Source organism: Vigna angularis, chromosome 4 (assembly GCF_016808095.1).
Source record: "Vigna angularis cultivar LongXiaoDou No.4 chromosome 4, ASM1680809v1, whole genome shotgun sequence".
Lineage (NCBI taxonomy): Eukaryota > Viridiplantae > Streptophyta > Magnoliopsida > Fabales > Fabaceae > Vigna > Vigna angularis.
In genome coordinates this window covers 25481530-25506446 of record NC_068973.1, presented here as the reverse complement: position 1 = coordinate 25506446, position 24917 = coordinate 25481530, and the positions used below count along the sequence as shown (strand labels likewise).

Genomic DNA, 24917 nt, shown 5'->3' with positions numbered 1-24917 from the left:
ATAAGTTTATAATATTGATAATTTTTGTGTCACTTATCCATTTATAATATTAGTATCTTGAATGGATAAATTTATAATATTTTACTCTCTTGAAAAAAAATTTCTTTATTCCCATTTACAATACAATAAAAAAATGTTAATTAATAATATTAAAACACAAAATATTAAATAATTAAATTAAACTAGGTGGGTTGGTGAATCAATCCAACTCATCATAGATTCAATCTGGTGAGTCAGGTTCTAAGTAAGTCGAATTGAAAATTGACCCATATGAAAAAAATTTATTTTTTTCAAACCCAATCTGGCCCGAACCTGTAGCAGATCGAGTTGGTCAACGAATTCTAACCTATTTTGACACACTACATACAATATTAATCATATAGATATTATGTTTCTAAGAATTATTATATACTTTTCAAAAAATATATATATCCTATTATTTTTAAAATAAATGTATCCCATATTTGTTATATCTCTAATACGCAAATGGTATCCGTATGAGAAAGAATGTTTGAGGTTACTATAAACACCTATTCAATTTTTAATCTCACCCCTCTTATCCAATGTATGAAAGTTGTTTTCAGCCCACTATCCTAAAAGCCACATCTTGTTTCTACCATCTCTACCCTCGTATAAAATATATATATATATATATATATATATATATATATATATATATATATATCAAATAAAAAATTACTAATTCAGGCTTAACATATATTAATATAGTTTCTAGTTATTAATTTATTTTATTCACTCATTTATTACATAAATACAAGTGCTTATTTAGATAATATTTAAGAGTTTAAGTATATTATTAATTAATTTATTATTAAAATTTCATGTCAACATATAAAAATTAAAAAAGATATTTTAAGTGTGTATAAATAAATTCTACTCAATATGAGCAATCATATAATATTCTTAATAAGAAATAAAAAATCAAATTACTCGTTAAATATGTTTGAATTGAACAAATAGTTTATATTATTTTCTTTTCACCGACATCTTTAATTAAAAAATCTATTATTATTATTTTTTGTATAAATACATTTAAAAAATATTTTTTATTTTTTCATCGTAGGAGACTCATCTTTAAATAGCTAAGATTTTGTTTACATGTATCAGATTACAGTACTTGAATAAATATCTAAAAACAGACATTTGCGAGACTCATCTTTTAGTTACCATGTTCCATAACTTTTTAGAGATGATTTTTTCAGTTGTCGCTTTCGAGAGTATGTTTTAATCTAAATAATTCAATTAATTTCAAAAATCACTCTTAAGTAATAATATATAATTTTATATTTTTTTTACTATTGAAAAATTGAACATTTCAATTTTATATGTGAATTTTCTATATTTACTAAGTTTTTTCTGCAGATTTTGTAATTTTTATATATCAGTTTAAATATTTTAAATTAATTTGGCGAAATTAAAAATAATACTAAACTGAAAAACTACTTAATAAAACTTGATTGAATGAAATTTAGAATATTATCATTCAAATTTAAAGTTAAGATAATTTTATATCATATCATTAATTTTAAAATATGTTATTTTATTTAAAATATGTTATTTTATTTAAAATATAATTTACTTTCAAAGTTTTATCATATTTTAAATATACATAAAAGGTCGAATAAGATATATTTTTAATCTCTAATGGTAAAATTGGGTATTAATTTTATTAAACAAATTTGTTTCAATCTCCTATAATAAAGCTTTGTCTAAATAATCTGAATAACTGTAAGTAATGCATTTGAAGACTGGGGTAGAACTCGGGTAACGGCGTGGCCCATTAAAAAGCCCATAAAAGCCCTATACATGAGCCTGGGAAGACGGCGGTGCTTACACGTGTGAAGTGTGTACACACGAGGATAAGGTCTCTAACCTGCATTCTCTCTCCTCTTAATCCGTTTTATTAAGTAAATTAAGACGCTAAGCCAATGATGTGAGAGAGAGAGAGGGAGGTAGGCGTTGATCACGTGGAGTTATTAATTGAGTTAAAATTAAAACTTGTTTTAAGAAAAAGAAAGAGCGTTGAATGGATCGGGTAGGTTTATCCAAAATTGTAGGTAAAGTGGGGTGAAATTACATTTGAGAAAAATTTGGATTTCATTTGGTTTGCATTTGATTTCCGTGTGTTTTGTCCTATGTGGGGCGTCAACCCCACAAGTGTAAAGTCACCACCATCAGCGTTCAGCGCCGAGTTTCTATAAATACGCCACTCCTTCCGCTTATCTCATTGTTTAATTTTACGTTCTTCGCATAGCTTCTGCGGTGAGAGTTAGAGAGAGAGAGAATACTCCTTTTTCTCTTTTGTTGTTTTCTCTTTTTCTTTTTGAAGGTACACGGAAGGACCACGAAGACTTTATATCTCTGTGTTTCACTTAGCTCTACAACGCGTGAGTTATTTTCCCTTCCCTATATCTTTTTTCAGCCTGTTATGATTCTAAATTAAATGTATTTGTAAAACAATTTTGATTTGGATGTGTGGGAGGGAAAAGTTTGGATTTTTTTTTTTGACAGAGCGCGTGTGTTTGTCGCGTTGTCTGTTGTTTTGAAAATCCCACTTGGGTACGGTTTAGATCTGTTGTCGCATGGGAGTGTTTGTCAAAGGTAGATGGAGCAGTTGAGTATATGATTCTGTTCACCAATTAGATTCCAGATTTGTGTTTTGTGATGTTTAATTTGATGATTTCTGAATATGGTTTGTCAACGGCTGTTCACCGAATATCCGTGGCGTTTTGTGAACGAGAATGAGATATTATTGTTGAGTGAGCCTTTGTAGAAGGGAAAAAGGTGATTTTGGTTGTAGAGTGTCAGTTGTTATGTATGTTTGTAAGTAGAGGATGAATATTGTTGAGTTTGACTGAAATGTGTGTTGTTGTGGTGGGCCATGCAGAGAATTCAGGCAAAGGCCTTGAAGTTGGAGTGTGTTAAGATTACTTAGGAGTTGCTGTCTTGACTGAAGGAATGGAGGTATATGGCAAATCTATGGTTGCAGGTCCTGCAAATGTTATTTTTCTGTCGAGTATTATGGGTCGAGATGGTCAAATTCCTGGTCACGAATGCGACTGGAAATGTCAAAATGAACATGTTTGTGGAAACATGTATCGCTGCAAGCTAACTGGGCTCACTCACATCTGTGATAAAAACTGTAACCAGAGAATTCTGTATGACAACCATAGCTCCCTTTGTCGAGCTAGTGGTCAAATTTTCCCCCTTACACCGGCAGAGCAACAGGCCGTGAGAGGTGTTCGAAGGAAGCATGATGCGGCGGAGAATTCTCCTACCGAAAGCTGTGGTTTTAAGCGTAGACGGGGCGATGCCCAATTCCACCCTTCTCCCTTTGAGAGATCTTTCTCTGCTGTCAGTCCTATCTGCAGCCAAGTTGGAGATGGCATGGATATGAGCTAGATATATACTATATAACTGGAAAAACTCTTTTATCATTGCACTTCACTTTTCCCTTTTTCCCCTTTTTCTATCAGATGAGTATGAATAACGGAACTTGAACAATTATATGGACTGCTTATTGGTGGACATGAATGTTCATCTATTGTAGGAACTCCTTATATTTCTAGTATCAATGTAATGTAGTGCTTAATGTAGTTGACTGTTGAATGGGGATTTGAGCTGGCTCTATTTAGTATTCAGATGGTTATGAAATCTGAACTGATTACAGTTTCTTTTGTTAACCTTGTTGAGAAGCAGACTGTTGGATCTGAATGGTGTGCTTTGTATCAACGATGTACTACACTGTTAACATTTTCTAGCCTGCTGTCAAGTTTCTAGTGTTTCTTTAATCGCAGGGCAGAGCTATTCGAGTATTAGTGTACTCATTACTAAGACCACTGCCTCTGATCTGAGTTGTATTATTCTACTCCTTTTATTTCCCTCAAATCCATTAGAACAACACATGATTATCAATCTTATCTCTTAGGATGATCACCTAATTCATAGTTGTGTTGAATTAACTTGACTTCTGTAAGCTCAGGTTCTCTCCAGTTCCTCACATGGACAAAGTTGCTGTGCATGTGAATACTATTTATTTTTATTTTGCTGCCTAATTTCTTGTTCTTTTGCAGACTCAACGGAGATGATAGTCCATATTTTCATTAATTCATCTTTTACTTATGTCTTATTCGTTCCATGAGTTAACTGATGTCTGGATGTCTTGAGTTTAGTGTGACTTCTGCAGGTTTTGAAGCTTGTGCTACCAAGGAGCATTCAAAACATTTGTGTTGCAATACTTAATGACATATTTTAATATGGAATTGCTCTATGCTAGAAGTTGAAATATTGATATTTGTCTTCTTGTTTTCTTGTAGGTACATGCTTAGATACTTCTAATGCTCAAATTATCCTCTAGTGAGGTTTATGGTGAGATAAAGCAGCTTCTACGGAGGGGATGTAACAGTTGAGAATAGGAGAGTTATGATACCTCGACAAGTTTTGGTGGATGAAGACGCAATGCGGAAAGTTGAAAAAACTGGCACGCTCAATTTCAGATTAGTTTGAACATTTTGGTGTATGACCAGATGAATTTGTCTTCCACTGTGTCATGTCTTACCTGTTGACAGTGAAATTGATTGAACAGATTAAAGTGACTTGTTCCGGGATACTCAAATTATCAGCAGTCGGTCTCAGTCAACCCTACCCTCTATATTGGAGGTTTAAGTGATCTTTCCTTTGTTTGAAATATGAAATTAAGCTCTTCATCTCAGAGTTGATATTTTCTTTGAAGTTTTTTGCTTTTATTCCAGGCAGATTTTAAGTTTGTATCATGATATTTGAATGCAGCAGGCTTGTAAGCATATATAATCTCTCTGTCACATTGTATCACCTTTTACAGTTTGTTAATGAAATTTGGAATTGTCAAAGCTTAGATTCTTTGGTGGGAAAGAGAAAGAAAATTAATTTAAAAAAAAATTATGAAATTTGCAGCACTTGTACTCTATTTTTCTCTCTTTTTCATTCAAACATTTTTAACTGTTTTCCCTCATTTATATAACTTATTTCTTAACAATTTAACCGTTATTGTTTCAAAGCATTTTTATCACACAAACCTAAGGCACAACCGGAAGGAAAACAGAAAATAAAGAAAATTACAATTTACAAGGTGTAGTATAGAATCTTTACTTTAGAAAACAAAATTTCTGATGAAAGTTTTCACCCATACCGATTGATTTTTAGATAAATTCTTTTTGGAAGCTGATTTACCCTGTGCTGCGGATTTCTTGGTAGCTAATTGGCCATCCAAGTTCGCATTATTATCCTTCAATTGTTTCCCTAAATTCGATGTTTCTTGAAGAAACGTTGGCAATGCCAGATGAAGAAGAACTCATGTTTATCCTCAAAGCAACGAGGTACATGATTGGTTGGCAAATAATTTCCATTTCGGCGTACCCTTTCTTTGAAGATTTGGCAAATAATCATCTTGCACATCTCAATTTTTGCAGGTTTTTCTCAAATAGATCTTCGTATTCTAAATGGTCTCAATTAAGTCCCTTATGTAAAATTGAATCAATTTAAATCTTGTCATTAATTTGATTGGATGACGTTAAAAAATGTTGTGTAGCAGAGTGACGTTATCAAGTTTTACTGACGTGACAGAGTTTGGTGAATGAAATCAAAAAATTATATTATAATTAAGAATTAATTAGAGTTAAGATCGTATTATAAAAAATTAAATCTCTAATAAGTTGAATCCTAATTGAATTCTATATCAGAATTTTCTTCTCTAAGCTTTAGTTAATTCCCTTGGAAGATTCAGAGAACCCTAATCAGAGTCTTTTCTCCAATTTTGGGTTCTCTTCCTTCACAGTCAAACCTAGTTTTGGGTTCTTCTCCTTCTTTGTTCATTCTTTCTCTCGGACAAAACTCAATCATGAGGCTCTTCATCTCACACGAGAAGCAGATTAGGAGAGCACGAGCACCCACCTTCGTCTTTTCCTTTCTTTCTTTTCGTTCAGAAACTTCTCCTTCCCCAAATCATTTTTGGAATTGCTTCGTTTAGCAAGCCGGAGGCTCTGTTTTCTCCTATCTCTTCCTTAGGTTCTGGCGCAGTGGTCGTAGGGAGGAGGGGCTCGAGTTCGTTGAACCAGGCGCAACAAAGACGCAGTGAGGGCGTTCTCGTAGCGGTGGAAATCGCGAAAGCCTCTTGGTTCAAAGCTCACAGCGGGTGGAGTGTAGACAGTGTCGCGGTGGCGGGCGAAGGCGGCGGTGACGTAGTGTTGCGAGAGGTATCGGCGTGGTAGCGGAGTGCGTCATGTTTCCGGTCTAGAAATTTTTGGGTTTTTGGAATTTGAAAACCTCAGGGATTTTATGTCTTGGAATCTGATTCCTATAATTGAGTTTGAAAGGAAGGATTTTTGGTTTCTTGTTGTCCCTTGAATTTGTTTTTTTTTTTTCGTTTTGGGTTCCTTTGTTTTGCGGATTTGGGGTTTCATGGTGGTTGTTGGTGGCTGGCGGGTGGCGTCAATGGAGATGGTGGTGGATGCCGTCATAAGGTCACGAGAGCTGGTGAGAGCAGCAACACCTTGTCAATGAAATGTGTGATAATAAGACAAAGAGAATTAAAAATAATAAGCTTTGGATTCTAAAAATAAATTAATAAAGAAAAAGAAAATTGGAAATAACGTTGCGTTATGATTTCATTCAAGTTTTTTAAATATGTAAATAAAACAAATGCAATTCAGTCGACCAAACTCTGTCACGTCAGTAAAACTTGGTCATGTCACAACATTTTTTAGATGACCTATTTGAAAAAATCTGCACAAATAGAAATATCCAAGATGATTAAACCTTTTATAAAAGCACTTTAAATGGTAAATTATTGGGTGATAACTAGCCAGCCATTCAACAAAAAGAAATAAACTATTGAAAATATGTGTACTATATAATTAATTACGAAATTATTAGTTTTTCTATAGGGCTATTACTTTATACTTTATTCTTAGAGCACTCTCCATTTTAAAAGAGTTATATTACTTTAAAAGGTTCTTAACAAGTTACAATAAAGAGAACTCCACTCCATGTGTCATAAGAAATAACGGAAAGAGCGTAATGATTTTTTTAATATATAAAATGGTACTTAAAAGTGATGAAGTATACGTTTCGTTGGCCAGGATTGAAGATATATTTCAGGAGTAACTTTGGTAGAGTTGCTTCAATAACTCTATCTTTTGGATTTTATAAATCTAAGTATTGAAAGTTCTGGTATTCAGTGAAAAGTTGCGATTACTAATTTTTTTATAAATTAGATATTTATATTTGTGTAATCTTATAAGCAATATTTATTTATTTATATAGAAAGTACATATTTGGATATGCTTCCTCAAAAGTTGACGTATATGACATGCCAATGATCAGATGCTCCCTGAGAGACCTAGTCTTGTTTACTTAGGAGGAATAGTGGCACCCTTTTTTATGGTAATCCCTTCCCAAGATCTTATAGGGTAGTCTCAGATCTTCTGAAACGATTCTTTGAAGAAATTAACAATTTATCCGATCGGGTCACTAAGAATTCCAGATTTGTACAACTTCCCATGCGATAACAAAAGCAAAGAATTGCTTCTAGATGAGACCATCCACAACATAAGAAATACTAAACCCATAAAGCTGGTCTTGTGACTGAGGATTTCACGAAAGCAACGTTAGTGTTTGTTTGTTGTAATGCATAACTGATTTAGCACACAACTCCCTCTCTCAGAATAGTATAAATTACAAATCTTAGGGGCATTGTCCATTCCCTTGGCCATAAAAGACAATCCCTCTAGTCTCTTAGGCTCAATATTACCAGCTATAAAAATCCTTGAATATGACAACAAAGACATCCTGGAAACTAACCAGTTTGCTCATTCTCTTTACATTCTTGACTTGTTCTTTCTCATACACATTCACCATCATCAACAACTGTCCACAAACTATATGGCCTGGTACACTTGCAGGTTCAGGGAGTCCTCCACTTGCAACAACCGGATTCCGGTTGGACACGGGTCAAAGCATCAAACTCACGACTGTCCCAGGTTGGTCAGGACGGATATGGGCAAGGACTGGTTGTAAATTTGATACAGCCGGAGTTGGCAGATGCCAAACAGGTGACTGTGGAGGAAGGCTGGAATGTGAGGGAAATGGTGCTGCTCCTCCTACCTCACTGTTTGAGATAACACTTGGTGCAGGCAATGGACAAGACTACTATGATGTTAGCATGGTAGATGGTTACAATTTGCCATTACTCGCTCTACCACGAGGTGTACATGGTGGTGCCTGTAATGCGACAGGTTGTATTACTGATATTAACAGAGGTAAGAGTTTATCTAATGCACAAATATATCATTAGATACTTAAATAACAGAAGGCATCACAAGGGTACCACATACAATTAAAACAAATGAAACGGTACAGGTTGCCCAGCAGAACTTCAAGTATTAGGAGGTGTCCAAAATCAAGGGGTAGTGGGGTGTAGGAGTGCTTGTGAGGCATTCAAGTTGGATAAGTACTGCTGCAGTGGAGAATTTGCAAATCCAAATACATGCCAGCCTTCATATTATTCAACCTTATTCAAGAAGGCTTGTCCAAGAGCTTATAGCTATGCGTTTGACGATGGCACCAGCACTTTCACTTGCAAAGCATACGAATACGATATTGTTTTCTGTCCCAACAGCAACGGGTACACACTACACATCATCGCACTCATTCAATTAATTTCCTTTCCCATTCAATTTATTTCCAATTTTCCATACTTTCACAGGAGAAGAACCATTACTAACATTTTACATTACCACACAGAATCGGAAGACCAAATCCTGCATCTCCACCTCCACCAATTAGACAGCCCTATTGGAAGCATCACCAGGTCACTTCCTCAACAAATATTTTATTACCCTTTCCAGCGCCAATCTTTCTCTTGGTTCTCACTCTTACTTTCTTGGCATTTGTAACACACGGCAAATGATATAAAAAATCAACAAGATATCCTCAAGGGATTTCCAGAAGGGAAAAAAATGGCCAAATCAATGAGACGGAAATGATGAACCACGGAAATATTACAGTTGAAGAACCCTCTGTGAACAAATGATTCAGAAAGTACAGTTCTAAAGCTCCAGTGGTAAGCTAGGGGGCTTATTAAGAACTAATGGATATCATACAAACAGCATCCGGTCATAATTCCAGTCTACTGATTATTCTCTCGAGATAGCTAGGAAATCTTGAAAAAAAAATTTAAGGAAACAATGTAACCCAGGAACCTCAAATTCATTCTCTCATATTCTATAGTACATGTTCTGCAGAAATTTAGCGAAAAAAGTGTACCTTCTCGATGATAATAGCCGGCTAATGGAGATCAATTAAAAGAAACGATAAATGATGTTCAATGGAAAGAAATTACAATCAGTAATATTGAAACTGGGCCCAATAAAATAAACCTTATAAGGAATTTCTGAGAACTCATTCCACAGATTATAAGCTTTGAATTCTACTGTGCGGGGTTTGAAAAAAACTCTAACAGCAGCTATTCTACTATCGCCATCTCGATCATGGGAAAAGTAATTCAGAATTTCTTTTAATCCAAGGGTTGAGTTATATTGGTGCATGACATATACAACATATTACAGAGAGCCTCTTTGACTCATTTCTTGGTCTTTGACCTTTTGGAACCTGGAGTTTTTTTCTTTGCTACCTTTGCTTGTGCTCTTCCTCCTGTATTTCTACCTCTTTTCTTTTCAGCACCCTGCATCCAGATATTCAGTAATTAAGTATGCAGCACGCACCATCATTTTCATTCACAAAGCAGAAATCTAAAATCAAGAATGACTTTTAGGAAACTTACTGATGTTTTGTCAGCCTTCCCTTTGGATTTACCATTAGCTTGTTCCTCACCATTCTCTTGTTGATCAGTTTGGTTGGTTGATTTCTGCATCTTGCCAGCCTCCTCATCCGAATCAAAGAAGAAACCATCCAGTGTCCCTTCTCAAAGGAAAGGAATAGATGTGAGGAAAGGAATTTATGCAGGATATATAAAGATAACAAATTATCATACATAAAAGACCAATTAGTTGGCAGATGCAAATAACCTTCAACCATAGTTTCGGCTTCGTACACATTAGACTGTGGCTTCAGCTGTATGAAATCATTCATGATGGCCTCGATCTGAAATAAATAACAAGTTAAATGACAACATATACATTTTCAAAATCCTTGGAAAGGCTGATTAAATTACTAATGAGTAAAAACATCAAATATTAAATAAAATATAAGCCAAATGCGGACATGTTTACTAACTTAATAAAGCAGTACTTATAGAGAATAATATAGTAAATAAGTAGATACTAGATAACCAACAGACCTTGGCCTCTGACTGCCCAAAACTAACCTGAAAAACAAAATACAAGCTCATGTTAAAACAATATTTGAAGGATATATCTTGATAAAGAAAAAGTTATGATATCCTGAAGAAAAAAAAAAAACTGGATACAAGGAGATTGTCCCAATAAAAAACTCAGTGCTGTTAAATACAGATAACTTCACATACAACACAAAACGTCCGGCTAGGAACTATTGATGTTTTGTATATTGTTCCTGAAAAGATGAGGAAAATTTGAACCATCAGATGCAAGTTGTCACTGGTCACAATCAAGTAGTAGTGTCTCAACAACGAAGAAAATGGGAATTATGTTTTCAGACAAATTATTAACTTCCTACTTAAATATTTTGCCCACCATTTTTCTCAACCTCCCTCTTCCTCTCCTGATTCGATTACCCTTAGGAATATAAATTAGCCGAATTTGAACTCCCTTTGTTATTTGCTTATACTTGTTTGCTTAATTAAATAAGCAAACCCAAACTTGAGATTATGTTTGATTATTTAAAATGAGCCGAGTTGAAGCTCTAAAAGATCAAATATTAAGGGCTTGTGAATAGCTTACTAATAATTTTTATGAAACAGTTATATATATTTTTCTACTGAATTTTTATAAAAGAATCTGTTATTTACTTTTCATCATTATTTTAGTAAAAAATAGAAAAAAATATTAAAATAGAAAACAAAAATAATTGTTATAAATAAATAAAACAAGATAAGCTCAAACTTAATCAAGTTTTCAATTAGGCTCATCTAAATAAACCATTCAAGTTTAAGCTTTAAGCTTAAGCATTCAATTATTTTCTCAAAACAAACCCGAGCTTGAAGAACTCCACACATTTACACCCCTTAGTTTACCTTCCATTTCTTCTAGTGTCCTTCCTATGCCTTCTATAGGTCTTTCCAATAAATGCCCAAACCATCTAGCAAATATCTATCTATTTATAAAAGGAAAATATGGTTCAGTCTGAGATTTACATTTTCGAAAACATGGAGCAAGGTATTTCATGCAAACCCAACATGTAGCAATCAGAATAGCTCGAAAATAGTTTAGCTGTTAATGGTTCTGCATACATGCATGCTACAGTGTTATGATTGAGACATATGTGCTTGTCTCAATAAATAATAAAGAATAAGAGGCTACAATTTGTGTATTAATCAGAAAACTTAAACTAAAATACCTTTCAAGTCTAAATACATTTCCTGATCCCCAGATGGTGAGTCTGAAATTATAATCCGTCCAACAGCACCCATATCACCACTCAGATCTATGGAATCACCTTGACACTCAATGAGTGCCTGAAAAAACAGAAGGCTCCTTTTATCATGAATAAGAATTAAGGAAGAGAGAAATTAGAATCAACACTAGAGGAAACATGTGAGTTTTACAAGAAAGTAAAGATCTGTCAACCCAAAACATAGCTAGAAGCCAAACTAGCAACTTGGCATCTCACAAAAATTTTATTTATTTTTAAAAGTGAAACCTTTGATACTCATTTGGATGTCTTAATAACAACACTAAACCATGGTCCTTACAATTATAAGACGGTACAGAACAGTAAAGGAAGACCCAAAACATAAAGTTGTCACCAAACCTTTGTACGATGGACTTTCTCAGAAAGCATCAAAGGCAACCTGCTGGAGGAAACCTGCAACTCACATATAACAAGCACAAGTCAGGATGCCAGCCTAAAATAAGAAAGTCAGTGTGACCTTCAATAATTAATACTTATTCAAGTTTTGAAGTCTGAAACATTTTTGAGACAGTTACTATAACCTTAGCCGTTCTTACATTTGATTCAGAAAGCTTTCCAAAAGTTTCTTCCTCTTCAACATTCACATCTCCACCACTACTTTTTCCCTTTTCACTTCCTTTAATTTTCTTCCCTTTAACTGGTGTATGACTGTCGGTATCTATTTGTTTTTGTGAAGACTTTTCTTCTGAACCCTTTTTGGATGGATACTTTCCCACATTTCTAAAAACAAGTCCATCTGCACTGTCTTCTTCACCTGATAATTGTGGCTGAGAGGTTTTAACTTGATCAGTATGATCTCCTTTTGGGCTATGATCATGGAATGACTCAGAATCTGATGACAGTGTCAAAACTGAATGAATATATCCCTAAGAAAAAACGTTTGATATTAAAAGCAATCATGAGAAATATTGAGATGCCCGAAGAATCTACGAAATCATAAGTCAAGATACGGGAAATATGCTAAAGCATATAAATTGTTTCTTTCTTCTTCTAAATCTATATGAATATGCCCTGAAAATTAAAGAGGCGAAGAAAAGACTCTTACTTTATGTTCTATATTCTTGTCGATGTTTGATTCACTCGCTGATTTTTTCCCCTCTTTGTTTCCTGGATCACAATAACAAATGACAAAATTACAATTGATAAAAAGTGAGAAACAACTCTCACATCCCGATACTCCTGTCATTCTTTTTACTAAAATTCTAAAACTGTATGTAAGTTGACTTTTATTTTTATCATACTTGCGTAAATATTATGTTACTGATCTCCAAGACCATAAAACCTAAACCTGTTTAGATAAATTTCCCCATGAGTAATGAGAGAAAAATATAAAATAAATATCGCAATAAGCTAAAATTAGTTTATGCACACATATGTACTTAAAATAAGCTTTTGGAAAAACTAACATGAGAAAAGTTTTACACTTAGTATAAGTTAGTGTTAAGTTCCGGATAAACTCATCTCATTTTCTCTCTTACAAATACTTACGGAAAAAGTTTATCTAAATAGGTCAACATAGCCATCTGAGGAGAACACCAAAGCGTGTGAGAAAGACACATTTTCTGTTTTTATCACAGCTGGCACTATTCCCTTTACCCCACCGCATAGTCTATTTGTTGCTTTATTTGTTAGGATGGTTATTTAACCTTTCTAGAATCATCTCTTGTATTTACTTTGCTGTATAAATTGAACATTACACTGCTTTACTGGTGGGTTGGAATAATGAGGATTGAGGTTTACCCCTACTAAATTCTATTCCCACTTTTTATTCTCTGACAAAGCGCTAATCAAATCTCAAATGTACCTTCATTGGCCTTCTTCTTATCTAATTTCTTTCTTTTGGATAGTGTTTGACTTTCAACTTCTGGACTCACTGGTGTCTTTCTCTTGCTTCCGGTAACCTTCAAAGATTGGGAAGACTTTGGAGAAGACCCTTCATTGTCAGTTTTATCCTCAATCCGAGATTTACCATCCCGTAAAGACCCAGAATCAGAGGACAGTGCCAAAGGCGAATGAGACGGCACCTAGTCAAGGATACAAAGTTTTTTGTACGACAAACAAAGAAGTAAGAAGCTAGGAAGAAAGCAAGGTGTTGCGATGGCAGAGGCACAAGGAACTGGTGCTAAAATTCAAGGTTGCAATTGAACAATGAACATAGTAATAAATACACAGCAAAGGGAAAGTTGATAAGTTAGTTAATTGAACAGACATAAACTGATACCTGAAAAGAACGCAACCAATCCGGGGAGCTCTCCCTTGAACTGCTCATTTTCAGGGATGAATTTCAAACGAAAACAGGACTGGTCCCTGAAAGGAAAACGGTTTGTCAGTGTCCATTTTCAGTGAAGCAATTAATCGAACATGTTGTGCGCGGGAACAAAACCAGCAAGTGTCGAGAAGAAGATTATATATATATAGCTGAAACCAAATTGAAAGAAATGTTCATATGCTAATTGCTACATACCTTCAATGCTTCTGCAGACACTGATGCTACCAACCAACGAGAGAGCGGGAAGTTTCTTTCGGGCAAAACCCAAGTCTGATATGTTATGCTTCTCCCAATTCCCAACGACACGTCGTTTCATCATCGCAGCACTTCCAAAATTAAACTTGTTTGATCTCAATATAAACAAATTAAGGTGCTTTATTAAGTGTGAAGTATTAATAGTGTGTGTGTACTAAATCAAATAGTAATTTTATTAATGGAAAATATAAAATTTGTTTACTTTTTTGTTGAACCGTATTTTTTAATAAGTTCTAGAACAGTAGTTATTATAAAATACATAATTAATAAAACTTTAAATTGTAGTGAGCTTGAAATACATAAATAAATAAAACTTCAACGATGTGAACAGAGATTCAATAAAAACTAGGGAATTTTCACGATTCAAATTATATTAGATTTAGAGAAAAATAAAAATCGAACCAATTAACTTTTACTGGTTTAGAAATTTGTTTACAAATCCAAATCAACCCAGTTAAGAATGGATGAGTTCAATTCATGTTAATCGGATTGTATTATATGTAATTATGTAAAATTACATTTTGAAAATCAAATATGTTTACACCAAAAGTCACATATTATTATGTTTTTAAAAATGTAAACAATATGTTTTATTGTAATTAGTTTCCATAAATCAATAAACAGTAAAAGCTACACTAAAAATATATAATTTCTAAAACCCTAAAAAATGGTATATTTAGAAGGGATGATAATCTAAAAAAGTAAGACTCGATTATTTTAATATTAAACGATTTTATTATAAATAGTTTTGTTATAAACGAGTTTCATTATTTTAAAACGTACTAACTCTTTAGAAATTACTTTTCTCCTCCTGAGTCATCTCTTTGACGATCAGGAGGTACCCAATCGACCACGGCAACGAGGTCTACGTTTCTAGCTGATCATTTTCTTCAATAGAACAAGTAAGTTTCGACTCATTTTTCTCCTTTCATTCCTAAATCTGTTTTAGAGGAATATTGTATTGTTGCATGTGTAGTCATGCATCTCCTACATGTTCTTGATTCATCTAGAGTTCTAAGAACTCTGTTCGTTTCTAATTTGGTGTTTCGTAGGTTCGTCTAGGTATTCCTTGTGGTTCAAGTAATCGACGGAGTGTTTTGAGAAGTTTGGCAGTTGGTTTAGAGGTAAAGGAAGCTAGATAATTATTTTTAATTAAAGTATGTGGTGTGAGTTTGATGGTATACGAGGATTAAACTGTTTAGCTGGAAATATGTTGTTTTGTGTTAGTAATAATTTAAATAATTGGGTGAAATTCATGTTTTGTATGTTGATGGATGCTGTAAACATGTGGAATCTGTTGTGTGTATGTTTATGATGTTGAAATTGATCTTGATGAAGTGAATTGTGCTAATTGAGCTGTTAAATGAAATACGATAATCTTGGTTGTTGGTTATTTGGTCTAAAATAGGATCTAAGGTAGTGAAATGGTGAGAAATGGTTGATGAACTGATTGGATGAAGTTGAGGTTGGTTAGGAACTAGTTAGAGACATGTTCAATGGTAGAAATTTGAATTAGGAGTGTGTGGTTGTGAATGTGTATAATTCTACTTGGTTTAAAACTCAATTTGAGAAAGTGAACTAGTGAAAACTTGAATTAGGAGTTTTGTGCTCAAATGGTCAATGGGGATAGTCTTAGTAAATCATTTGGGACTTGTTAGAGTCCATAAGGTGTTTGAAATTGTGCCACAAGTGGTATAATTCAATTTGAGTCTCTAAGTTGAGTTTTTGTGAGTTTTTGGTTTAGATCTTGTAGCCATTTGTTAAAAATGAGTTTAGAAAGGTTTAAACACATTTGGTTGAGTATAACTGAGCAAGAGGTGAGTGAGCAAAACCCACTGTTCTGTTTTCGCACAACGAGCAGGGTCGCTGAGCGAGAGATTTGGGGTCTGGGGGTACTCTCTGTGTATTCACACAGCGAGCTGGGTTGTTGTGCGAGAGAACTTTGTGGTCGCTCTGCGAGTGTATGCGCTAAGCGATTGGTCCAGGTTTTTGGTTCACTTTTTCATTACTTGTTATTAACTGAGTTGAATGATGTATTGATTCAATTGGAAATGATGTATGATTATGTATGAGTTTATATAAGTATCAAACGTCTGATGTGAGATTCAAAGTGAAAATATGTGGTTCAAGGTTGTGGAAAGAGTTCCAAGGAGGAATTTCTTATTGTGATTTCAAGAGGGACTAGTATAAGTTGTAAGAAGTGTTGGAAGTCTCACATCAACTAGAGATAAAGCCAAATTATAATATATAAGTGAGGTGCAAACCTCACCTTACAAGCCAGTTTTGTGGGGTTGAGTTAGGCTTAAAAAACCCACTTTCTAATATGGTATCAAAGCCATGGTTGAAACCTATCCTAGCGATATTTCTTGTTTCTTGGACATTTCTATTCCACCCGTTGTTGGACCGCTATCGGACCACCCAATTTCTACTATCACACTCGAGATGTCTATACCTCGGCATGAAGGGGGTGTGTTGGAAGTCTCACATCGACTAGAGATAAGGTCAAATTATAATATTTAAGTGAGGTGCAAACCTCACCTTACAAGCCGATTTTGTGGGGTTGAGTTAGGCTTAAACCCACTTTCTAGTAAGAAGCCGATATGATTGTTATCCTGAACCTCTAATGATCATCTATGCTCAATTAAGGAGTGACGAGTCATGTCGTGAGAGGAGCAGAAGGTCCAAGCCTGGGCCTTTCTTCACGGTGGCAAAGGGCGTTTTGAGGACTAACCATGTGTGCCAGCTTTGAGTGGGTCAACTGTTCCACCACACTGGTGCAGAACTATTCATGGCTCGATAGTTATACTAGATGGTAAATGGTTTAGCCAAGCCTGAGTCAGTATATGTGAAGAGAAATAATGTGAAATCTATGGGCCTTTCTTCACGGTGGCAAAGGGCGTTTTGAGGACTAACCATGTGTGCCAGCTTTGAGTGGGTCAACTGTTCCACCACACTGGTGCAGAACTATTCATGGCTCGATAGTTATACTAGATGGTAAATGGTTTAGCCAAGCCTGAGTCAGTATATGTGAAGAGAAATAATGTGAAATCTATGGTTTGCTTGATAGTATATTGCATTTATTTTAGTATGAATGATTTTTTTTCAACTAGCTTACCTTGCTTTTGTGTTTGTCTGTCTGTGTATTGTTTTCTCTTTTGCAATAATCACCTTAACTGATGTGAGCTTAGGAATGACATCTTTCAGGAGATCCATTGGTTTGTTGAGAGAGAAGCAATCGGATAGAGAGTTTTACTCTTCAAGGGTAGAATCTTCTGTTCTAGTAGTTTGTAGTTTTCTGGTAAGTTATGTAATGTTTTATTTTGGTAGTTTTATTCTACTGAAATAGGATGTTACATAATTACATAATGTTATATCACATAGTTCAAATAATAATAATTAATAAAATAAAAATTATATAATATGTTTCATTCAATTTATTGATTTTGTAATAATCACATGTTACATAAATTCAGAGTAATCAGAATTAAATTTGATGGGTAGGATGGAAAAATCAATTGACATGGTTTAGGATTATAATTTATGGCAATTTCAGCTTCCAAAACTACCAGCGCTTTAAAAGGAACTTGAACTCTTATATCTAATGACCATTACTTTTGTGTAATGACTAATTGATATTAGCTTGTAAGGACATGGACAAAACGAAGGATTAGAGTTAGGTCTTACTTGCTTTTAAGTAGAGAATCTATAAGCTATTTTTTTATAAAAATAAAAATATTTTCTTTCTTAAATCTATATGTTTATATATTTTTTTATTTACTCAATCTTAATTGAAATATAGTGGTAAAGTGAGTTAATGTGAGATTGATTTAGAGGTTGAATAAAAATTGAGTAAGTTCAGTCTAGCTAATTTTTTATAAACTACAATTTTTATAACTTAATTTGATCGAGTTAGTATGTTATACGGATTAACTTGACTATATTTGATTTTATTTTAATTTATTCTATATATTTATCATAGTACAATCAGATTCGATTCGATTCATTTTGTTATAACAGAACCATTAAAATATTCATTTATTTTGTTACACATTATTTTAAATATAATAATTGAAAATTAGAATATTAATTTACATAATTTGGTAGCAAACAAATTAAATATCTAAACTGTTCAAATATTATTGAAAACCATTATAATATTTGAAAAAATTAAATTATCAATCTACATAATTAAAAGTAAATAGTAATAACAATAATAATAAAGTTGTTAAAAAATTATAATAAAAGATTGTTATTGATACGTTAAAAATTAACTTATTTTCTAATTCACTTAAATCTATTTCATATGCTAGTTAAGTGAGTCAATTTGATTTGACTTACATTTAAAAGAGTGTTTCTCCCTGCACTTCACTCAGTTCCAGTCAATACCTTCCTGTTTTTTATATTTCCAATTGTACCCATCTTAAAGAATTTTTTGTTTTTAAAAAAGTTGACTCATTCAATAATATAAATCAAGCATCAGCCCTTCCTCCTCTACCGCATTTCAGATTTGCAAACCCTACATCCCATTTCTCCTTTCTTCCTCCTCTTTACTGCAATTCATATCTAAAAGCCTACACCTCTTTCTTTCTCCTCTCTTATGGCGCTCCTCCCGTCCTCCCTCATTTTTGACCATTTCTTTTTAAGGTCTTCTCGTTGAGTTCTCATTCCCTCCTTCCCTCTTCCCTGGTTTGGTGGCTGTGTGGTGTTAATGTCGTGGTGAGAGTTGAGTTGTCAAATAACTTCCCAATGTTGATGAAAGTGGTGTAGGCTACTAAGAAAACGAAAACGAAAGTGGTGAACTCAGATGTAGTGTCGTGCTTGAAATTAGATACTAAGAAGATTGCTACCAACTCATGTGGTATCTAGATACTAGAGCTAACAACTTTATGTTTGGAGATGAGAATTTCTTTGATAAACTCACCAAGGTAAATGTTAGTTTCGTGTCTTTTGGAGATGATTCCAAGGTGGATGTAAAAGGACGTGGAACAATCTGACACATACATAAGAATGGACAGGTTGAAGAAATCAAGGACGTTTTCTATGTTTCCAAACTAAAGAGCAACATTTAAGCATTGGTCAATTGTTGGAAAAAGATAACTCAGTTTTAATAAAGGATCATATACTATATTTGAAGGATAAAAATGATCATCTTGCACATCGGGTAAAAATGAAGAAAAACTGGATATATAAATTAGAGTTGAAGATCTTGTAGGAAAGGTGTTTAAAGCTACACATGAAAGATGAAGCAATGATATGGAAATTTTAGTTTTGACACCTTAACTTTGGAAGCTTAGTCGAGTTGTCAAGGAGAGAACTAATACTCAAACTACCCATAACAGAACTTGAGAAGAAATTTTGTAAAGAATGCATGCTTTGAAAACAGTCAAGAACGGAGTTTTCAAACTTGGTCATGTACACGACAAAAGAGCAACTCGAAGTGGTACACACTGACTTATGTAGATCTATTACTCCTAACTCATTTAGTGGTAAGAGGTATTTCATCTCATTCATAAATAATTTTTCTAGAAATGCCTAGGTATATTTTTTACAGGAGAAGTCAGAAACACTGAAAGCATTTAAGATATTCAGGCTGATGGTGGAAACTAAAACTGACAAGCAAATTAAAGCATTACGGTCTACCAAGAGAGGTGAATTCACATCAGCAAAGTTTAAGGAGTATTGTGAAGAGCGAGAGATAAGGTGTTTTCTTATAGCTCCGTATTCACCACAACAGAATGGTGTGGCTAAAAGAAAGAATAGGACCATCCTTAATATGGATCGAGCTATGCTTAAAGGGAAGAATATGCCAAAGGGGTTTTGGGTGGAAGTTATGCAGTGTGTTATATATGTACAAAACAGGTGTCCAAATTCGAAGCTGGATGGAATGACACCACATGAAGCATGGAGTGGAAGAAAACCGAGTGTCAAGCATTTTAAAGTCTTCGAAAGCATGGATTATAGACATGTTCAAGGTCAAATCAGAACACAACTTGATGACAAAAGCAAAAGGTATGTTTTCATTGGCTATGATGAACAGGCAAAAGCCTACAAGCTATACAACCTAGTTTCATGCAAAATTATGGTAAGTTGGGATGTCTAGGTAGATGAAAACAGTGAATGAAACTGAGGTGAATCGAAAGAAAAGTCTTCAGCAAACATGATTTCTTGGAGATAGAACACGAAAATGGTTAACAAGAGCTCGGATAATAATACCAGATGCCTAGAGGTCACATATGGGGTGAACGAGCATGAAAAAGAAGAAGACAAACCTATAAGGCCTAAATTTTATAGTCTTAATGAAATTTATAACTCCATTGATGAGGCTCATGTAGTGTGTCTGTTGGCAGGTGTAGAAGATGTAAAATTTGAAGAATTTAAAGTTGTTGCCTACAACATTGATCCAGGAATACAGGAAGTTGATCGAGAATTAAAGAAGGGAGATTTTAAGTTTATGAGGGAGTTTTGTTGGATAAAATTTAAAATCAGTGGGTTTAATTTGTAATTGGGATAAATATATTTTTAGTTCCTCGAGTATTAAGCGTTTTTGAGTTTCGTCCCTCTTCCAAAGTTTGCTTCACTTTGATCATTTTCCTTAGGAAACTCTAATCTTTAGTCCTCCAAAAGCAACGACATTAAATTTTATCTGAGGTGGCTAACGGTGCGCCACGTATGATGTCAATTTTCATGGTAACTGTGTGCCACGTTTCTATTTCTTTATGAAACTCAGAATAGGATTTTATTTACTTGAACCTAACGTGATATCTTAGATTACAAGTGTGCTTTGTATGCAGTTGGCCAAAGACGAAATCGGATTTTAAGCTTGAAAAAAGGCTAAAGAGAAAAAGGTTGAAGTTTGTCTTGTTCAAGAGGTAAGTTTATTTAGGTTATACGATTTATTTTGGTGTTGTTCGTGGGAATAGAGGATGGATTAGGGATATAGGGTTTTTGTGGGAATAGAGGGAACTAAGTTGATATAGGTTATTTACTTTGGAAATCATTGTTGTAGTGAACTGAAAGCTGAGAGTGGAGGAATTGGTTGCATGCGAAAGAGCATTGGTTCGAGAATGTTGCAAACATGTGGATCCTCTTCATAGTTACCATCAAAATTTTGTGGTTGTGGAGGAAGATTGTTGTTGTTGAAGGCAACTACTTTGAAGAACAAAGGAAAATTATTTTTGAGATGTAGAAATTGGGCAGTAAGTGACAAAATGCTTTATTTGTGGTGATGAAGTTTTTATTAATGGTTTGTAATTTTTATTGCAGAGTAATTCAAATTGTAACTACTTTGAATGGGTTGATGAAGGAGATTATGAAATTGAAAGAAGCTTACAAAGAAAACCTGAAGAAGTTGAAGTTTGTTTGGAAAAACAAAAGGTTCTACTGGATCTAAGGAAGAAGAACGAGAAACTAAAGAGGAAATTAGAGCAATAGAAAAAGGTTGGGAAAATGATATTGTTGTTGTTTATTTTGTCATGGGCATTAACATTTATGTTTTATATTATGTTCTTGTTGAAGATCAGTTGTAATTAATATTGTAATTTTTTGTTGTTGTAGTATTGTGAAGTGTTTAATTGAATAAAATTTTGGTACTTGAGTTTGACTATAAATTATGGTTCATCCTGTTAATGTTGTGATTATAGAATGTTGGTATCTGACTCTGATAAAAGTGTTTAAATGAATAAAATGTTGTAATGTTAAAGAACGAAAATTGGTGTCATGTAAGGAATTGGTTGTTGGGAAAAAGTTTGGTTGCTGGACACACAATTTCATGATGAAAATAGAATTGAATGTTAAAATCTGAATTGGTATTTTTGAGTTTAAAGTTGAATGGAATCTGATGTAGGATATCCTTGGTGTAAAGAAATAGCAGTCCAGGATATTCTTGGTGTAAAGAAGTATCAGTCCATGAAATAGAAACTTAGCATAATTTACAAATTTGTGCTTGACTATTGGTATAATAGAATGACAATCTAAACTACACAACCAAAATATTTAAGGCATCAAAGTAAATTTCTTTGCATAAGAAATTATGACAGAAGCAATAACATGGTTGATTTAGACTATGCCAAGGCATGAAATATGTAAATAACATCAACTTTTCTTTATAGAAATACCCTTGGTAATGCATCTCTCATGAACAAATAAATACAACTAAGGATGAACAAATAAAAAGTGGTCCCTTAGCATTAAATAAGAGAAATAATTAAGCTAACTCATTCAAGTGGTCCCTTAGCACTTTACTGAACATTACATGTGTTATGTTAACCCTCGGCAAGTGTACCGAATTGTATCAAGTAATAATAAAATGGTAAGACCAAGTATTGTTTCCCAAAGGACTCACGGCCTAAACAGTTATGTGATTTGTTGATTATCTTATACTTGTAACCGAAAATATTGTTGTTGAACTATGAAAAATAAACATGAATGCAAAGTTTTGATCAATGGACTTGAAAGATGCAAAAACGGTTGATGTATAATATGAATGATTATGTTGTTGGGGTTTTCGATTCATCCTATCCACTCTTATGTATTCAAGAATTCATCTTTCTTCATTAATGTTAATGCCACTTTCTAATTTACCTTAAACCCGATGTCCCGGTGAAGAAAGCCTACTCCTAGTCACTAGTTTACAATGTCTTGTCTCCCTAGCAATTATTCATGCATTACATTCGCACAGAAGCTTAAAGGCAACCAATCCTCCTATCCCTATGTCTAGGCAATATTGCTCTTGGGAGAATTTGTTCAGTTCTAGATTTACTTATATGTGTCCATACAAATAACATCAATGATCATGCAATTGAATGAGTTAAACAAAGCATGCATAGAGTATAGAAGAAAAACCCTAACAATTAATGAAAGAAAACATATAGATTAAAGAACCAATTCAATACATGAGAGTTTCAAAGGATTACATCGGTTCCCCAACAACAATGAAAGTTTAGTTCACCATAGACATGGTGAAACTAGATGAAAAACAATGAAAGAATGAAAGATAGAACCCTAGAAGTTGAAGAATAGAGCTTGAGCATCCAAAATCCTCCTCCAAGGGGTGAAGAAAGTGTAATTTCGCCTCTTTTTATCCAAAGATGCCAACCCTAAGTCGACTAAACCCTTATATAGTTTATTAAAAATTATAGAAAATAGGCCCAAGCCCAATTAAATGGTGCTCAGCGACAGTTTGACGCTCAGCTGTAAGTGTGGTTCTAAAGAATGACGCTCAGCGGTAAAAGTTGCGCTCAGCGGTGACTGGGATACTTGAATTTGCCCTCAGCGATGCCGCTTAAGCGCGAAACAGTGTATCCATCAGTCAGATTGGCTCTCAGCGGTGCAAATGGCGCTAAGCGGTGACAACGGTTCTTTTTTGTGCATTTTTCCTTCCTTTTTTGAGTCTAACTCCTTCTACTTCAACTTCTTTCATCCAATTCATCTTAATTCCTGACAAAACAAGGAAAACCAAGCATAAAACCCATCCAACTCTCTTATTTCCAAAACTTAAGTAAAAACATGATTTCAAGCTAGTTTTTAAGTCATAAAGGTTGTTTTTAATGTCAAAAATAAGTATAAAAATAACGATTTTTCAATCATTATCATGCTACTATATGACAAAAAATTATTATACCCACTACTAAGATGTTCCCTAAGTGGGTCACAGTCAATACAAAATACATTAAAAATTTCACATGCCTACACTAAAACTTCAATTGCTACTAGCTTGAGACCTTAAAACTTGTGCAACCAGTATTCTTGAGGATGTTCTTCTTCCCCTTTTCTTAATTGGTGCAGATTCTCCTTCACACCAGTTGGACTAGTGGATGTTGTTCCAGCTTGTGATGTTGATGGAGCTCCTCCTGCAGTCCAAGTTGCCCTTGTTGATGTTCTTCCACCTTGTGATGTTGATGCAGATCCTCCTATAGTGGAACTTGCCCTTCTTGATGTTCTTTCAGCTTGTGTTGTAGTGGCAGATCCTGCTCCACTCGTAGTTCCCCTTATGTTCTGTCAATGGAGTAAGGTAATTACAATTCTCATAGTGTAAATAATTGAAGTTGTAAATAACATAATACTAAGTTGTACCTTTCTTCTTTTCTTTCCCTTTCTATAACTTCTAACATTATGTCTATATTCATTACAACTGCTACAATTCATAACAATATTTTTCTTTGACAACTTTGTATGACTGACATATTCATCAGCTTCCCTTCTTCTTCTTAGTTTTTTAGGCCTCTCAGGAGGTGTTTTATAAATGAGTGGTAGTAGTGCAGCAGAATTAGATGTAGGCCACAATTGTTGTCCATTGATTGGAATAATTTCAGGACCATAACAAGTTTCATAAGCATATTTCTTGTAATATGGATGAACATAATCTTCAGGGTTCTCTAATTTATAATGAATGACAACCACAACATGCCTACAAGGTATTCCTACCAAATCCCAAAAGTAACAACTAAATGTATGGTTACTTAGCTCAACTACAAACTCGTCCATTGTAAAGTCGTGAGTGACTTCAAATTTTACAGCCTCTGCCCAAACAGGAATTTAATTCCCACTCTTTTCAACTTCCCTAACAAGCCTTTTTCTTGGTTTAGGCATAACATCTCCTAGATATGTCTTTATTTTTTCTCTGAGCATTTCAAACCTACTCATAATGTATGACCTAATCGATTCCATCATAGTAATGATAGGTTTGTCTCTTTCCAGTAAAATTGTACTATTAAATGACTCAGACAAATTATTTATCAACACATCACATCTAGGATAAGTATTGAATGCA

At 34.0% G+C, this 24917-nt stretch overlaps 3 protein-coding genes across 6 annotated transcripts; 2 read left to right on the top strand and 1 right to left on the bottom strand.

Moving 5' to 3' along the window:
* The first annotated feature begins 2138 nt into the window (after positions 1-2138).
* LOC108331964 (uncharacterized) lies at positions 2139-4889 on the top strand. Of its 3 annotated transcripts, XR_008248373.1 has the most exons (3): positions 2139-2408; positions 2909-2985; positions 4338-4889. XR_008248373.1 is itself a non-coding variant. In XM_017567005.2 (2 exons), exon 2 carries the CDS (start codon positions 2980-2982, stop codon positions 3421-3423), a length of 444 nt encoding a protein of 147 aa, XP_017422494.1. In that variant the 5' UTR covers positions 2183-2408; positions 2909-2979; the 3' UTR covers positions 3424-4889. The 3 variants fall into 3 exon arrangements, 2 of the variants coding, with proteins under 2 accessions (XP_017422494.1, XP_017422495.1); XM_017567005.2 differs by having other exon boundaries at positions 2183-2408; positions 2909-4889; XM_017567006.2 differs by lacking the exon at positions 2139-2408 and adding an exon at positions 2432-2805 and having other exon boundaries at positions 2909-4889.
* Positions 4890-7228: 2339 nt separating this feature from the next.
* Positions 7229-9293, top strand: LOC108329898 (pathogenesis-related thaumatin-like protein 3.5). Of its 2 annotated transcripts, XM_017564274.2 has the most exons (3): positions 7229-8315; positions 8416-8680; positions 8800-9293. In XM_017564274.2, the coding sequence occupies exons 1-3, from the start codon at positions 7829-7831 to the stop codon at positions 8963-8965; spliced, it is 918 nt and encodes a 305-aa protein (XP_017419763.1). In that variant the 5' UTR covers positions 7229-7828; the 3' UTR covers positions 8966-9293. The 2 variants fall into 2 exon arrangements, with proteins under 2 accessions (XP_017419763.1, XP_017419762.1); XM_017564273.2 differs by having other exon boundaries at positions 8416-9293.
* A 63-nt stretch (positions 9294-9356) lies between these two features.
* Positions 9357-14246, bottom strand: LOC108329897 (DNA-binding protein BIN4). Its single transcript, XM_017564271.2, has 12 exons — positions 14090-14246; positions 13847-13932; positions 13430-13649; positions 12671-12732; positions 12162-12491; positions 11965-12018; positions 11551-11668; positions 10541-10587; positions 10355-10381; positions 10083-10158; positions 9839-9975; positions 9357-9739 (listed from the first exon to the last, which is right to left on the bottom strand). Exons 2-12 carry the CDS (start codon positions 13892-13894, stop codon positions 9638-9640), a joined length of 1221 nt encoding a protein of 406 aa, XP_017419760.1. The 5' UTR covers positions 13895-13932; positions 14090-14246; the 3' UTR covers positions 9357-9637.
* Between the last annotated feature and the right edge of the window lie 10671 nt (positions 14247-24917).

Excerpts from the sequence above, each read along its gene's own strand:
- LOC108331964 (XM_017567005.2), top strand. The coding sequence starts at position 2,980 with ATGGAGGTATATGGCAAATCTATGGTTGCAGGTCCTGCAAATGTTATT.
- LOC108329898 (XM_017564273.2), top strand. The coding sequence starts at position 7,829 with ATGACAACAAAGACATCCTGGAAACTAACCAGTTTGCTCATTCTCTTT. Across the intron at positions 8,316-8,415 it reads TATTACTGATATTAACAGAG|GTTGCCCAGCAGAACTTCAA; the intron begins GTAAGAGTTTAT and ends GAAACGGTACAG.
- LOC108329897 (XM_017564271.2), bottom strand. The coding sequence starts at position 13,894 with ATGAGCAGTTCAAGGGAGAGCTCCCCGGATTGGTTGCGTTCTTTTCAG. Across the intron at positions 12,733-13,429 it reads TAAGAAGAAGGCCAATGAAG|GAAACAAAGAGGGGAAAAAA; the intron begins GTACATTTGAGA and ends ATTGTGATCCAG. Across the intron at positions 12,019-12,161 it reads GAAAGCTTTCTGAATCAAAT|GTTTCCTCCAGCAGGTTGCC; the intron begins GTAAGAACGGCT and ends TGTGAGTTGCAG.